Source organism: Pinus tabuliformis, chromosome 5_2, assembly GCF_031772625.1.
Source record: "Pinus tabuliformis cultivar Carrire ecotype Pingquan chromosome 5_2, CPIR1, whole genome shotgun sequence".
NCBI classification, from domain to species: Eukaryota; Viridiplantae; Streptophyta; class Pinopsida; order Pinales; family Pinaceae; genus Pinus; species Pinus tabuliformis.
In genome coordinates this window covers 784,641,221-784,656,576 of record NC_142306.1, presented here as the reverse complement: position 1 = coordinate 784,656,576, position 15,356 = coordinate 784,641,221, and the positions used below count along the sequence as shown (strand labels likewise).

General features: G+C 34.4%; 1 protein-coding gene across 1 annotated transcript; it reads left to right on the top strand.

Moving 5' to 3' along the window:
- The first annotated feature begins 14,272 nt into the window (after positions 1 to 14,272).
- Positions 14,273 to 14,835, top strand: LOC149161631 (RING-H2 finger protein ATL2-like). Its single transcript, XM_089434948.1, has 2 exons — positions 14,273 to 14,654; positions 14,753 to 14,835. Exons 1-2 carry the CDS (start codon positions 14,273 to 14,275, stop codon positions 14,833 to 14,835), a joined length of 465 nt encoding a protein of 154 aa, XP_089291074.1.
- The last annotated feature ends 521 nt before the right edge of the window (positions 14,836 to 15,356 follow it).

Here is a 15,356-nt window from a genome sequence, read left to right as displayed (position 1 = left end):
AACAGATGGTGTGGAAGAGAGACTAACTGACAGTCTCATGAATTCTGCTAAGAATTCGAATCAGCATACTAATGTGCTGACAGAGGAGAAGAAGAAAACATAGCAGCAAAGTTAATTGTTGGGAAAGGAAGACAAGGCACAGCAACCTTATGTTTTTAATTTTAACAAGTGTTTTATGAATGCAGGTTTTGTTGCAGATGCTGGAGGAGATTTGGCACAAGTGACTTCCAAATAAAATTGAAAGAAGAGAATTCTATGGAAGAACTCAATCCACGGAATCGAGAAATTAATTTGTTGGAAAGAGTGTTGAACAATCATGATTCAATCATGAAAGAGGGTAAGGATGATAGGGAGGTAGCAAGTAAACTAAAGGATGAAGCAAGTAAAAGAGAAGTCAGCGTAGGAGTCGCAGCAAGCGTTGAAGCAAGAACAAGAAAACCAAAAGTTGAAGCAAGCAAAGCAACAGTCAGCATAGGAGTCAACATAGAAGACAGCAACAGTAACCTGAAACAAAAGGAAAGAGGAAGAAGTAAGAAGCAAAATATGGACCAGCCCAAAGATATGCTGGACATAGAAATTGAAGAAATGTGGCAGCAGATGATGAAGCAATTCAAATGGAGAAAAGTGGTAGCAGCAGGAAGCAAGATCAATCAGAACCTGAACCTGATTGACAAGAAGAAGAAGACAGCAGACATACAATAGCAGCAAAGGTACAAGGCATCTGAACAGTTACAGAACAAAGTATGGGATCCAGGAAGACAAAGATCAGAAGGCACATGATCAGGAGATCATGAATATTTATTAATTTGGGAGTCTGATGTAGCAGCATTCAACCCAAGAGAAAATATTTGTAATTAGTAGACATAGGGGGGTCATGTGTTTTAGGGAAATCAGTCAATTTAATATTTAGGCTTTTAAGTGATTTAATTAGATAAGGGGAGAATATGTAAACGCCCTCAAAATAAATAAATGAGAACATGAGTGGTGAATAAATGACAAAGAGTTAGAAGTCAAATCCAACTCTTAGACAGTTCCATGATTCAAGGAACAAGAGAGAGCTTTTAGGAATTAATTAGAGTAGAAGTGGACCATTGTGCTAATAAAGGGGCTTTTCTGTTTTAAAACAGAGAAAAATGTGGAATGGATAAAGTCTCAAGGAGACTTATTTATCTGCCATATATGCATGCATGTAGCGAACTTTAGGGATTTTGTTAGAGGATTGATCGGACCCTTCAGTGATCCAATCCAATACATTCTTATAAATAGTGAACCTGCGCGTTCAATAGGGAGGAGGCCACAAATGTTGAGAATCAGGCCTATGTGAGACCAAGGTGTCTCGAATGTATATTTGCTTTTACATTAATATATGTAGAGTTTTCCTGACTATGTTAGGGTGTATGAAATGCGTGTTCTATGATTGATTTTGGTGTGAAACCGTAGATTTTGTAATTGTGGTTGCGGGCAGAGTTCTGAAGAGATATGTAGAGGCATAAAATGATTCAAAGGAATCATAAATTGGGTCTTTGAATCCAATTGAGGAAGCAAAGTGAAGCTCTAGAGAGGTAGCAGAGTGAGGATTCACTAAGGAGTAAAGCTCAGAGAAGTTGAGCAGCGTAGCGGAAGAAGGAAGCCCTTGAAGAAACCGGAGGAAAAACCTGAAACATGGAGAAATTGAAGAAAACAACATAAAATTCCAAGTAAAAGGAACAAACGGAGAAGTGTAAAGTGATGCTCAGCAACCGTTAGATCTCATAGATCAATGACCGTAATTTAATCTTATCGGTGGGAGCCCATTTAAGTGATCAGAATAAGCCTTGGATATTTGCAAAGAGAGAGCAATGATTAATCGTGGACCGTTGGATCGTGGCCAGAGCAACAGTCACGATTTAAAATCGTAATCGGAAGTCGGAGGTGCAATGGTCAGCGGCGGTGCTTAACGGAGCTGTGACATCGCTGATAGTGATATATCGATGTTCAGCATTTGGGATTATCGGCGATCGGAGATATCATCTAATCGGAGATCGGGCCTTAACGTAGTGCGGCACTGTGGAGCTGCTACAGGAAGCAAAACTAACGACAAATATAGTCGCGGGGTCTATAATATTTGAAGTCCACATATACGTTCGGGTGGCATTTTCCTTTGTAAATGGAAAGGATATGTATTAAGTGCCGATAGTGTATTTCTCGATTCTAAAGGGAAATGACATATCAGAAAGCGGTGGATATATGTTGATACATGACCAAAGGAAAGATGCGATGGCCGATTGCGATGAGGTTTAACCTCAAAATCTGTGCAGAAACCGTATAAAGGAGGAAAAAGGTGTATTGTGTGGAAATCCTTTTTGTAAGGATTACACAGAGCATTAAAAGCGCTGATTGAAGCATGTGAAGGATTCAAGTCCCGATACGAAGGTTCAGGTGGGGTGATTAATTTCCTATGCACAAGAACTGATAAATGGGCTGTAACGAGTGATGGTTGAAGATTTGACTCCATTGAAGAGTTAAATACCTAGGACAGAAGTGTGGATGCATTGTTAAATGCATACTATGGGTATATGTTGGGTAACCCTGGCATCATTTTGCTAAGTATGGTTATATGCTGGGGGACCCCTGCATCAATATGACATTTCATAAACTCTATAGGCGGATATTTTCCACGCCGTGACAATGCAGATATTATTTTAAGCTATATATGAAGTATGAAAAAATTGATACTTTCCATTTGAGTGTACAAAGCGATACGGTTAGTGGGTTTTCGATTCTCACCTACTTGTGAATGAAATTATGTGATAATTATTCTGTTGAAGGAAGCAGCACGACGTGCAGTAGAAAGAGCAAGAGCAATAACAAGAGACCAACAATAGCATAACAACAACAACAAAAGCTACAACTCGAAAAAGAAGCAGAATAGTGCGACGTGAACAGGATAAATAGAGCACACACCCATCTACCAACTAAGAATAGGGAGAAATAAATGAGTCAGGACACGTCACAGAGATCATGGGGATACCAATGACAGAGACAATGAGAGAGATGCTCGTCTGAGTGAAAGTAAAGTGAGAATAAATGCACATAGTAGGGTCATTAATTATATTATTGAATAGAATAAGCCTCTACGCCAAGGTGTGTGTATAGGTTTGAAACCTTAACCAAAGGAAAATGTGACATATTGATTAAGTATATACAGGAGTTTCTGGGATTTGAAACTTTGACACGAGAAGAATCCTTTTGGAAATCTTGGAAGCAGAAATTCCAATCCAACATATCAATGTGGTTCGTTTCAATAAACACATATCATAAAGTGGCTAGGGCATAATACATATCAATTTGGTGCAAGCAAGAACAAAGTGAAAATAAATGGAGATAGTCGATCCATTAATTAGATTAATGAATGGAATAGCCACCGAGACCAAGATGCGTGTATAGGTTTTAAGTTGGAATCGTTAAACAATGTGGCATATTGATTAAACATATATTGTATTTTTCGTGTATTGAAACCTTGACATCAGAATAAATATTTTGGAAATCTCTTAAAGAAAAAGTTTAATTCATCCTATTAATGTGGTTCCACACAAGGGCATAAAGCATACGATCTTCATACGAGGGAGAATAAAATGACATTAAATGCACATAGACGGTTAATCAAGCTTAATTAATGAATAAAATATACAGTGAAAGAAAGATATGTGCATAGACAGTGGAACTTATTGGAGCTCGTATTCCAAAAGTTGTGATAACGAGCGGATTCGACTTGACATTCAAGTTTGATATGATAAAACAATCGGGTATGCATATTGGTGGTTGGAGGTCCATAGCACAGTTCAGAGTTTCGAAGTTTAGATATTTTGTTATTATTATATAAGACCAATGTTACATGTATCAGAAATTTCTAAAAGAATTGTTGTGATGTTATCAATCCGATGTAACTCTAGCGGATTCACTATTCCATTAAATTATTTTCGATTACTATATCGGGTCCAAAACCAAATCGACAATCAGAAGATTAAGCCATATCGGCAATTTAACATATGTGGCATTTCAAAAATTTCTATATGATAGTGGATACGATATTCTGATTACCTTGCATGTATTTAGAGGTCCATATCGCATATCAGAAATCGGCGAATCAGAGGGGTGACAACTTTCAAATTTTGCGATATTGCGAAGTTGCAATATAAAAGCACCGAGAATGTTAAACCACTGGGAAAACAGTGAAACAAAATAACGAAGAATTTTCATTGCAAAATCAAAGATGGACGTGCCTTTTCTCTCTCTTCCAAATGAACGTGTGGCACAATATGATTGGTTTTGATAAGGGATGCGTGGTGGACAAAGATTGGTTCCGATAAAGCCACATGGCATATGAAGTCAGCATGGTGTGGTAGGACGATGCACACGTGGCAGGCAGTTTCAGCATTTTCAAGGCCCCAAGGGGGGGAACAGGGTGACACGTGTCACCAATTACAAGGTGCCACGTGGTAGTGAATGATGTAATAGACCGGATATCAGCGTTCGAAGGTTGAGGCATGTTTTTGCATGAAATTAAAGTCTTGGAGTGAAATCCTCCGATTAAGGGGCACCGATATGGGGGCTGGCCCATGGTCACAAACAAGGAAAGACACAAGGATGAGAACCAATCACAATCACCGATCACATATCGACATTTTGCGACATGTTCCATTTCAAAAGTTCTGATAGAGGGGCTCCAATATTGGGTTGGCACGCGGTTCTTAAGACTCAAAGAACCTTGGGCTTAAAGCATTTAATAAAGGAAAATAGTGCCTCTTGCGATATGCGATATTGTCAAAGAATATTGGTGGTTGGAGGTCCATAGCACAGTTTGGAGTTTCAGAGTTTAGATATTTGGTTATTATTATATAGGACCAATGTTATATGTATCACAAAATTTCTAAAAGAGTTCTTGCGATGTTATAACTCCAACATAAATCTAGCAGATTCGTTATTCCATTAAATTATTTCTGATTACTATATCAAGCCTGAAACCCAATTGGCAATAAGAGGATTAAGCCATATCGATGATTTAACATATGTGGCATTTCAAAATTTTCGATATGACAGTGGATGCGATATTCCGATTTCCCTGCGTGTAGTCGTAGGTCCATATCGCATATTGGAAATCGGCAAATAAGAGAGGTGATAACTTTCAAATTTTGAGATATTGAAAAGTTGCGATATAAACGTACCAAAAATGTAAAACGCTAGGAAAATAGTGAAATAAAATAACGAAGGATTTTCATTGGAAAACCAAACATGGATGTGCATTTTCTCTCTCTTCGAAATGGACGTGTGGTGCAATATGATTGGTTCTGATAAGGGACGTGTGGTGGACCTAGTTTGGTTTTGATAAATCACATGGCATATCATGTCAGCATGGCATGGCGAGATGGTGGACACGTGGCAGGTAGTTTAGGCATTTTCAGGGCCCCAAAGGGGGGAAAAACAGGGTGACACGTGTCACCGTTTACAAGGTTCCACGTGGAAGTGAATGATGCAATAGACTGGAGATCATTGTTCGGAGGTTGAGGCATGTTGTTACATGAAAGTAAAATCTTGGATTGAAATCCTCCGATTAAGGGGATCCGATATGGGGGCTAGCCCATGGTCACAAAGAAGGAAAGATGCGAGGTTGAGAACCAAGGGAAATCACAATCGTCAATTTCATATCGACGTTTTGAAAAATTTTCCATTTCAAAAGTTCCAATAAAGCGGCTTCGATATTAAGCTGGCACGCGGTTATTAAGACTCAAGGAACCTTGGGCTTAAAGCATTTAACAAAGGAAAATAACGCCCATTGTGATATGTGATATTGTCAAAGATACTAGTGTTAAAGTGGCAGGGAGGGCCAATTACAGGTTACCAAAGAAATTCTCAGCAAAACCAGTGAAGGATGAGGTCTTTTCTCTCTCCTCAAAGGGACACATGGTGGATAAAGGTTGGTTCTGATAAAGGATAAGTGTTTAAAAGCGATAAGCTACATGGCATAGGGTGAACTTCCTGCAAAACCATTAAAAGAAGGTTTAATTATTATAACAACAACCCCATATGGAAGTGACAAGTGGCAAGCGTCATGTCGTATGGAGAGAAATGTGATAGGGCCAAGCACGAAAGAGCTCATCCTATCAGAGATCGACAATCATAACCTGCGAACATCACACCGTCGAAATGGTATATTCCTTGAAGGTCGACGAATCTGCTACAATGTCATGAGGAAGAACCTCACCATAAAAATCCCATCGTCTTAAATATTGGAATGAGTTGATATATGGGTTCTTTTTGTCACGTGGGATTAGTTTGAAGGATTGGAAATTTGTTGGTGATCTTCTCCACCCGGATTCTATTTTGGTAAAGTGGCATGTTTGGTAGATATCATAGGTCTTGTTTAGCCATATGTTTTTTACCAAATTTAAACATATACTTCTATTTGTGTTCAATATTCTCAATTTTTATTTCGTTATAAGTTTCATAGTTTTTTCTCAGATTTATTATTAGAAAAAAAAATTTTAAACAATTTTTTAGTTGAATTTTATAGCTGGAGGATTTGCTTGGATGGTCAAAAGTGGCCTGACAAAAACAATTCAACAAATATTGCATAATCAATGTTTAAATCACATTTTTTTATGGTGGAAATCGGTTCAGAACCATCAAAAACCTCTTGGTACCCAAAATCTTGAAGTTTGACAACTATAACCTAGATTTACAAAAATCCCTGCCAGAATTTATCAAAATATTGTCATAATTCTATGATTTTCATAGCAAAAAAACAGTCTAATACTGCAATTATATATATATATAGATATATATATAGATATATATATAGATATATATATATATATATATATATATATATATATATATATATATATATATATTCAGATTCTCAAATTTTTCTTTCATTATAAGCTTCTTGTTGTCACATTTATGGTTGGAAAATTATGGTTTTTTAAACATTTTTTCTTAAAAAAAATTAAAAGAGTTTGCTTAAATAAAATTATATATGTATTTCATTTGTAAAACAATATATTTCATTTGTATAATGATAAAAGCAATGAAATTTGGGATCAAATTTTATGAGCACCAACTTCTTAGTGTGACTTTGTTTCTTTCTTTTAAAAATATATGTCTTTTTTCTTAGTATGACTTGTTTTTGTCTTTTAAAAATGTAGGTCTTTGTTTGGAATATGTACAATTATAATTTAATTAATTTTTATGCCACTGAATCTTGAATTATAATTTGTTTCCTTGTTAAAAAAAAATAAATTCTTAACTATTTTTTTAACGTGAAAAAATACAATAAATATTATTCAAAAAAGATAATCTTATTTTACTATACATCAATATAAATCATATTTACAATAAAATTAATATGGTTAATGATATTTTTTTTTTAAACTAATAATATTTATAATTAGAATTGTCAACTAATAATAAATATAATAATCTCTCACTCAATAATAACAACTACATCCTTTAATATCATTTATATCACTTTTAAAATTAATAGTATTCTAGATCAATATTTGAAAAACTCAAAATATATCTCTTTTGATAACTTGTATATTATTTTGAAATTAATATTATTGAAAATAAATCTTTTGAAAAAATAATCTATCTATAAATTAATAGTTAACTAAAAATAAATAAGTCTAACAATTGAATAAATAATAATTGTTCTCTCTTTGGAACCATATATGTAGGGTATAAATTTGACGGGCATTATTACTCATAAAGTACTTCATTTTTTAAGATGAGTTTCTTTTTAAAATTGTTTTCCAAATTTGTTTTTTATTTTTACACATTTTTAAAATATTATGTATAATGTGTTTTTTCGTTATTTTTTTTTATCGTGAAAGTAAAAAAAAAAAAAATGTTAATATAGGTTATATGTTTTTAGTTCTTGCTTGACCATAAAATAAGTTTTAAACAAGTAATATGATAGATGTATATGTTTTATATTTTTTTTTCTATGTAAAACTAATCTATTAATAAAAACATAATGTACAGTGAGGCACCAACCTCTACGGGTCTAGGTCAGCCATATGACCATTTTAAACATCAAGTCTTGAAATCGAGACTACCCCAGATGGGGAAACCAGTCCGAGAATGAAATAAAAATAGGTTCATTCTATCCACGCAAGGGCTACAGTTCCAAAACTAAAAATTTACTACCAAAATTGACCACTGTGAAAAGACTGTAAAATTCAAAAAAAACTGCCAATATTGACCACTGTAAAATTCAAAAACGCTGGCCAAAATTAACCACTGTAAAACGAAAAAAACAAAACTCAAAACCCGAGTTGGACACGTTACCTGTTGCATGTAGCTGCAAGGTGTCGTAGGATGGTTGCTTCTCTTCCACGATCAGACACCAGCCATATTCTCCTGAATCGGTTTCTGCTACCTGCCTGCCATCTGCAGTGCCCTGTGGCTCACGGTCTTCCACCTGTATGCCTTTGTCTCTGCTGGTGGCGTGACCTCTCAGAATCTTCTATCTGTTGCTGGACAAATGGTCCATGTGTTTCGGCGGGTGGCTGGAGCACGACTCCCCCTGAATATTGACGTGCGAAGGAGGGACCTGGTACATCTTAGGGCTTTGTTCTGGATCTGCGCACGAGCCAGTTACCTCCCTGAAGTCCACCGAGACGGTAGCAATAATTACAGGTCTGTCCATGGAGCAGAGAAACCGTAATTGAGCCTGTTGGGCAGAAGCAGTGAAATTGGTGTGCTGGGTGGCACCACCAGTACGCCGAACCTCATGGGAGCTAGCTCGACCTCGACCGCTTCGAGTATCCGGATATCTGCCATGGAAGCGGGAAGAGAAAGGATTGGGGGGCGGGGAGGCTGAAGGGGAAGTCGAAACAGATGGAGGCAAAGACGGGGGGTGGATGGCACTGCCACAACTACCACCTCTCCTACATCACATGCGTTGGTGTCGACGCATGATTCTCTGGGTTGGAAGCTGCAACAAGAGATGAGCCATAGGGGCAGGGATCGGGGCAAGAACAGCGAAGGGGAAATTGTGAAGAACAGGGGGAGTCAAGTCTGGGCCAGAGACACAAGCCGAAACCTCAATTTGCAAGGCGCAATGAATGGACTGACTGAAGTGATGACCATTGCCCAGGTCGACCCAGCAAAGGAGTCTGCAACGTCTACCCGTAGCGGTGCGAAGGCTTGGATCTGCAGCAGCAGGGTGGCAAGAGCAACTCAGAGGCCGAATGGAGAATTGCAGAGGGCTTGGCTCCATATTTCTATATTTGCAGGTGATATCTCGATCCGCACAACGGATTGATGGTGCCGGCCAAGGGGCAGTGGCCTGCCTTAAATTCCCACAGGGCAAGGCGCAAGTTACCATGTGGTTCAACAACCTGCTTGTCCGGCGGCATATCTGCATTGATTTCCTATCTACCACCTGCATCTGGGGGTATATGTTTTATATTACTTTAAAAGGATCAAACAAATTCAACCATGTTCATTCCTAATGCCAAACTTGTCAAATATTTGGTATGACTATGTATCATTCAAATGTTGTACATAATATGCTAAACCAGTCTCTAAAAAATTTCTATTAACTTGGTAAAACCCATTAAATATAATGTATTTTGAAGAGGAAATAAATCTTAGCTTACAATTTGATGAGTTGGATTTAAGGAGGACCTTATAAATAATAACACAAGATTGAAGCCACTTTTAACTAAGAATTTGGGAGGATTCTAGTATTTAAAGAACTAACCAACATAGATCTATTTTAAATACAGATCTAACATGAGCCAAGAGGGATCCAATTTCTTCACATGCAATTTGTTTTATGAGCGGATATTATTTAAATGTTTTGTATAGTTATTTAATTTCTTTAATTTCTAGATTTTTTAAAATTTTATTTTGGCCGACATGAGCAAAATTTCAACTTTGATGACCAACGAACATCCTTACATATCATATTGGGCTATAGAATGAGCCGATCGACTCAATAATATGTAGACATGGATTTTGAAGAAATTCATAATTTTCTGAGGATGCTAACACCTAAAAGGCACACATCCAGTTGTTTCTAGATATAAGTTTGAATGAATTAACATCATAGCCTTAGTAACCACACAATTGAGATTTCCATCACCAACCACAAAATATATTTGTTTTCTAATCAAACTAACAAATAGACGCATTTTATAAAAACCGAGATCTATTACCAATGTGCCAACACTAAAGAAACTACATAAAACTGTCAAAATCAAACAAAAAAGTAATGTTTCAAGTACATAAAGAAGGAAAGTTAGTTAGTGTTTTATATAGAATACCAATGGCCCATGGGTGTGGACATGTCATGTGAGTGTCAACCTTTAAGCCTTATGCTTCAATGTTCATGGTCTATGCTTAAGTGTATACAATGTAGGATCCCATGGTGTGACTAAGACACATCAATAATTTTGTAATAAGTTCAAAGATCCACTATGAATAAGTCTATGTTTATCTTAAAGTGTCATCTTAAAGTCTTAGTATTATGCGTGTTGGATATTGTAGTGCCTATCTTAAAATCTCAACCAACAAAATCATTAACTTTTTTTTGTTTTTGACAAATTTATTTAAAATTACTATATATATTAATAATTTTATCATTAAATAATTTTTTAAAATATAAAAGTTTTTCTTTCATTATAAGCTTCTTGTTGTCAGATTATGGTTAAAAAATAATTTTTTTAAACATTTTTTTCAAAAAAAATTCAAAACAGTTTGCTTAGATAAAATTATATATGTATCTCATTTGTAAAACAATATATTTCATTAGTACAATGATACAAGCAATGAAATTTGAGATCAAAGTTTATGAGCCGCAACTTCTGAGTGTCACTGTGCTTCTTTCTTTTAAAAATGTATGTCTTTGTCTGGAATATGTACGATTATAATTGTAATTAATTTTATGTCATTGAATCTTGAATTATAATTTGTTTCTCTACTTAAAAAACAATTTTAACTAAAACATTTTATTTTAATGTGAAAAAATAATATAAATATTATTAAAAAAATATTTTTTACTATTAATTAATTATATTAATATAAATAATATTTACAATATTTTTAATGATAATTTTTAAAAAAAACTAATAAAATTAGAATAATCAACTAATAATAAATATAATAATTTCTCACTCAATAATAACAACTAAATTTGAATATTAAAAATATTTTCCAAAAAAATCACATTAGAAGATTTAAATCAATATATTTCAAATCAACCTAAGTAGTTTACTATGAGAATAATTTTCCAAAAATCACGGAAATTTAAATTCGATAATAACTACATCTTTTAGTATCATTTATATTACTTTTAAAATTAATAATATTCAAAATAAATATTTAAACAACTCAAAATATATCTCTTTTGACACCTTGTATATTATTTTGAAATTAATATTATTGAAAATAAATCTTTTGAAAAACCAAAAATCTATCTATCAATCAATAGTCAACTAAAAATAAGTGTAACAATTAGTGACTAAATAATAATTGTTTTCTCTTTCAGAACCGTATTAGTGACTAAATAATAAGTGTTCTCTCTATCAATGAATAGTCAACTAAAAATAAGTGTAACAATTAGTGACTAAATAATAATTGTTCTCTCTTTGAGAACCGTTTTAGTGACTAAATAATTAGTGCTCTCTCTTTCAGCACGTATGTAGGGTATAAATTTGACGCGCACTACAACTCATTAAGTAATATTTTTATAATGAGTTTATTTTTAAAATTGTGTTCCAATTTGTTTTTTAGTTTTCTTTTTAAAATTGTGTTTTAAATTTGTTTTTAGTTTTACTCATTTTTAAAATATTTTTAAAATATTATGTGTAACTTTTTTTTGGTAATTTTTTTTGTAAATGTAAAAATATTTTTTTTTTTGTTAATATGAGTAGTATGTTTTTAGTTTTTGATTGATCATAAATTAAGCTTAAATCAAGTAATATCATAGATGTATATGTTTTATATTATTTTAAAAAGATTAAACAAATTTAACGATGTTTATTTCTAAAAGTAAATTAGTCAAATATTTTGTATGACTATGTATCGTTTAAATGTTGTACAAAATATGCTAAATCATTCTCTAAAAAAATTTCAATTAGCTTGTTCAAACGCATTAAATATAATGTATTTTGAAGAGGAAATCAATCTTAGCTTACAATTTAATGAGTTGGATTTAAGGATGACATTATAAATAATAACACAAGGCTGAAGCCACTTTTAACTAAGAATTTGGGAGGATTATAATATTTAAAGCACTAACGAGCATATATCCATTTTAAATATGGATCTAACATGAGCCAAGAGGGATCCATTTTCGTCACTTGCAATTTTTTTTATGAGACAACATTATTTAAATGTTTTGTATAGTTATTTAATTTTTTTAATTTTTAGATTTTAGATTTTAAATTATTATTTTTTTTTTTTTTTTTTAATTTCAACTTTGATGATAGATGAACATCCTTACACATCATACTAGATTCTACAATGAGCCTCTCGACTCAATAATATGTAGACATGGATTTTGAAGAAATTCATAATCTTCTGAGGAGGCTAACACCTAAAAGGCACAAACCCAGTTGTGTTTAGATTTAAGTGTGAATGTATTAACATGATAGCCTTAGTAACCACACATTTGAGATTTCCATATCCAACCACAAAATATATTTGTTTTCTAATCAAACTAACAAATAGACCCATTTTATAAAAACTAAGATCTATCACCAATGTGCCAACACTAAAGAAACTACATAAAACTCTCAAAATCAAACAAAAATGTAATGTTTCAAGTACATAAAGAAGGAAAGTGGATTAGTGTTTTATATAGAATACCAATGGCCCATGGGTGTGGACATGTCATGTGAGTGTCAACCTTTAAGCCTTAGGCATCAATGTTCATGCTCTATGCTTAAGTGTGTAGAATGTAGGATCACATGGTGTGACTAAAGACTGAGCAAAAAATTTTTTAATAAGTTCAAAGATCCACTATGAATGAGTCTATGTTTATCTTGAAGTGTCATCTCAAAGTCTTAGTCTTATGGGTGTTGAATAATGTGGTGCCTATCTTGAAATCTCAACCAACAAAATCATTAACTTCTTTTTGTTTTCTACAAATTTATTTGAAATTGTTTATATACGAATAATTTTGTCATTAAATAATTTTTTGAAATATAAAAATTAAATAATTCTTTGAAATAAAAAATGAATTTAATGTTTGGGAAATTTGTAAAGTGATTAAATTATATAAATATAATATGTTCAAATTATAATTTTTCGAAGTTGTCTACGGATGTTGAGGAATTCCCTGGACTATCAAAAGTGGTTGGAATCCCGACAAAAAAATTTCAAAAAATCTTGTATAGGTAGTGTTTGAATCATGTTTTTTATGGTAATTCCCTGGACTATCAAAAGTGGCTGGAATCCCGGCAAAAAAAATTCAAAAAATCTTGTATAGGTAGTGTTTGAATCATGTTTTTTATGGTGGGAATAGATTTCGTGCCATCAAAAACATCCAAGACAGCTAAAATTATGAAATTTAACCATTTTTATTTGGATTTACAAAAATCCATAACAAATTTTTTCAAAATATGACCTAAATTTCTATAAATTTCAAGACAAGAAAACATAATAATTAGACTAAGGCTAATTTTTGTAGTTTCTTATCAAATTTTCAACTAAATCAACCAAAAAAATCTTGAGAACCCCGGCGATTCACGAGTTACGTCATCAGAGTACTGCCTCACAAATGCTCTCATGAAATTGCGAAGTATATTCGCCAACTAAATCAACCCAAAAAGATCTTAAGAACCCCGGCAATTCACGAGTCACGTCATTAGAGTACTGCCTGACAAATGCTCTCATGAATTTGGCAAGTATTTCGCGTATTTTCTAGCATTTGCGCGCGTCACAATTTGTCTACTTTCTAGCATTTGGGCGCGTCACAATTTGTCTACGCATGTATTCGAGTAATCTATGGAGGGTACTGTAATGTGCATTAATGGATCAATAGATTTGGAAATAGGCGTTGCTTTTATTAAAACCTTAAACTTATACGCGTTTTAAAGTCTATGCAGCAATTGATTCACAGAAACATAGCAGAAGGAAGTTTTAAAGTCTATGCAGCAATTGATTCACAGAAACATAGCAGAAGGAAGGGTAGTCTGGCCTCTGGGAAGGCAGGCCATCTAAGTGGGTTGAGGGCCAAGAGCACCTCCATTTCAAAGAGTTCTTGCAGTGATTTTAGAAAATGAGTTCTGGGAGTTATTTTAGTCACCCGCTTGGCAATCATCGGCAGAACCAAATCGACAAAATCATGTTGTTTGCCCGAATATGCCCTGTTGTGCTTGCACTCGTGATTGTGCTGCACTTCTATAGGAAACGGATTTGGGATTTGGTAAAATCTACTAGATCCGATTTTAGGCGACGTTGGATTTATTTTACTGGAGAAGAACCGGAAAGCCTGCAAAAGATGGCGTTGGATTCTGCGGTATTAGAGACGCTGCCCAAGTTTGTGTATCAATCACACAATTTCACGGATCGGTTGGAGTGTTCAATATGTCTGTGCGAGTTGCAGGAGAATGAAACTGCCCGGATTCTACCCAATTGCAAACATAGCTTTCATGTGGACTGTATCGACATGTGGTTTCTTTCGCATTCCACTTGTCCCTTCTGCAGAACTGACACCCAACCCAAAAAATAAATTTTGGAATCCTGTGGAGTTGCGCAGGCTTTGTCTACAATCCCAGAACCAATTGGGGAAGGGATCCTTCCCAATCTGAATTTGGAGGAAGGGCAGACTGCAAGCTCTGAAGAACAATATGATATCGAGAACCCACCAAATATATTGCCCTGTTGCGTGGAGGAGCAAATGAATGCAGATATAGATGAGGGGACCTGCAGTGGAAGAGCATAAATTCGTCATTTTGCCATTGATATACCCAGGAAGCCCATGTCTTCCATTTGCTTTACTCGCCAGATGGTTCGCAGTCGTCTTCGAAATCTCCTGCGGCTCACTTGCGTTCGTCTACAGTCCATATTCCCCTGTGGTGTAACAACTATGATTCTCTGTAGTCTAATGATGGTACACTGTATGATCTAAATTTTGATATATTGTTCTATCGTGCTTTTTTACGGTAAAATATGTCAGAAAAGAACTGGAAATGGGTTCTGGTTTAGTTTTGCATATCATCCATCCTTTGTTTTCAGTTCGTCTCTTGACAGTTTTTATTGGATTGCAATCGAACTCATTTGATTAAATTGTATAGAACAAATCTGAAATACGATTAATACTTTCTTAATGATCTTTAAAGAAATGCAACGCTTTTCTGTTC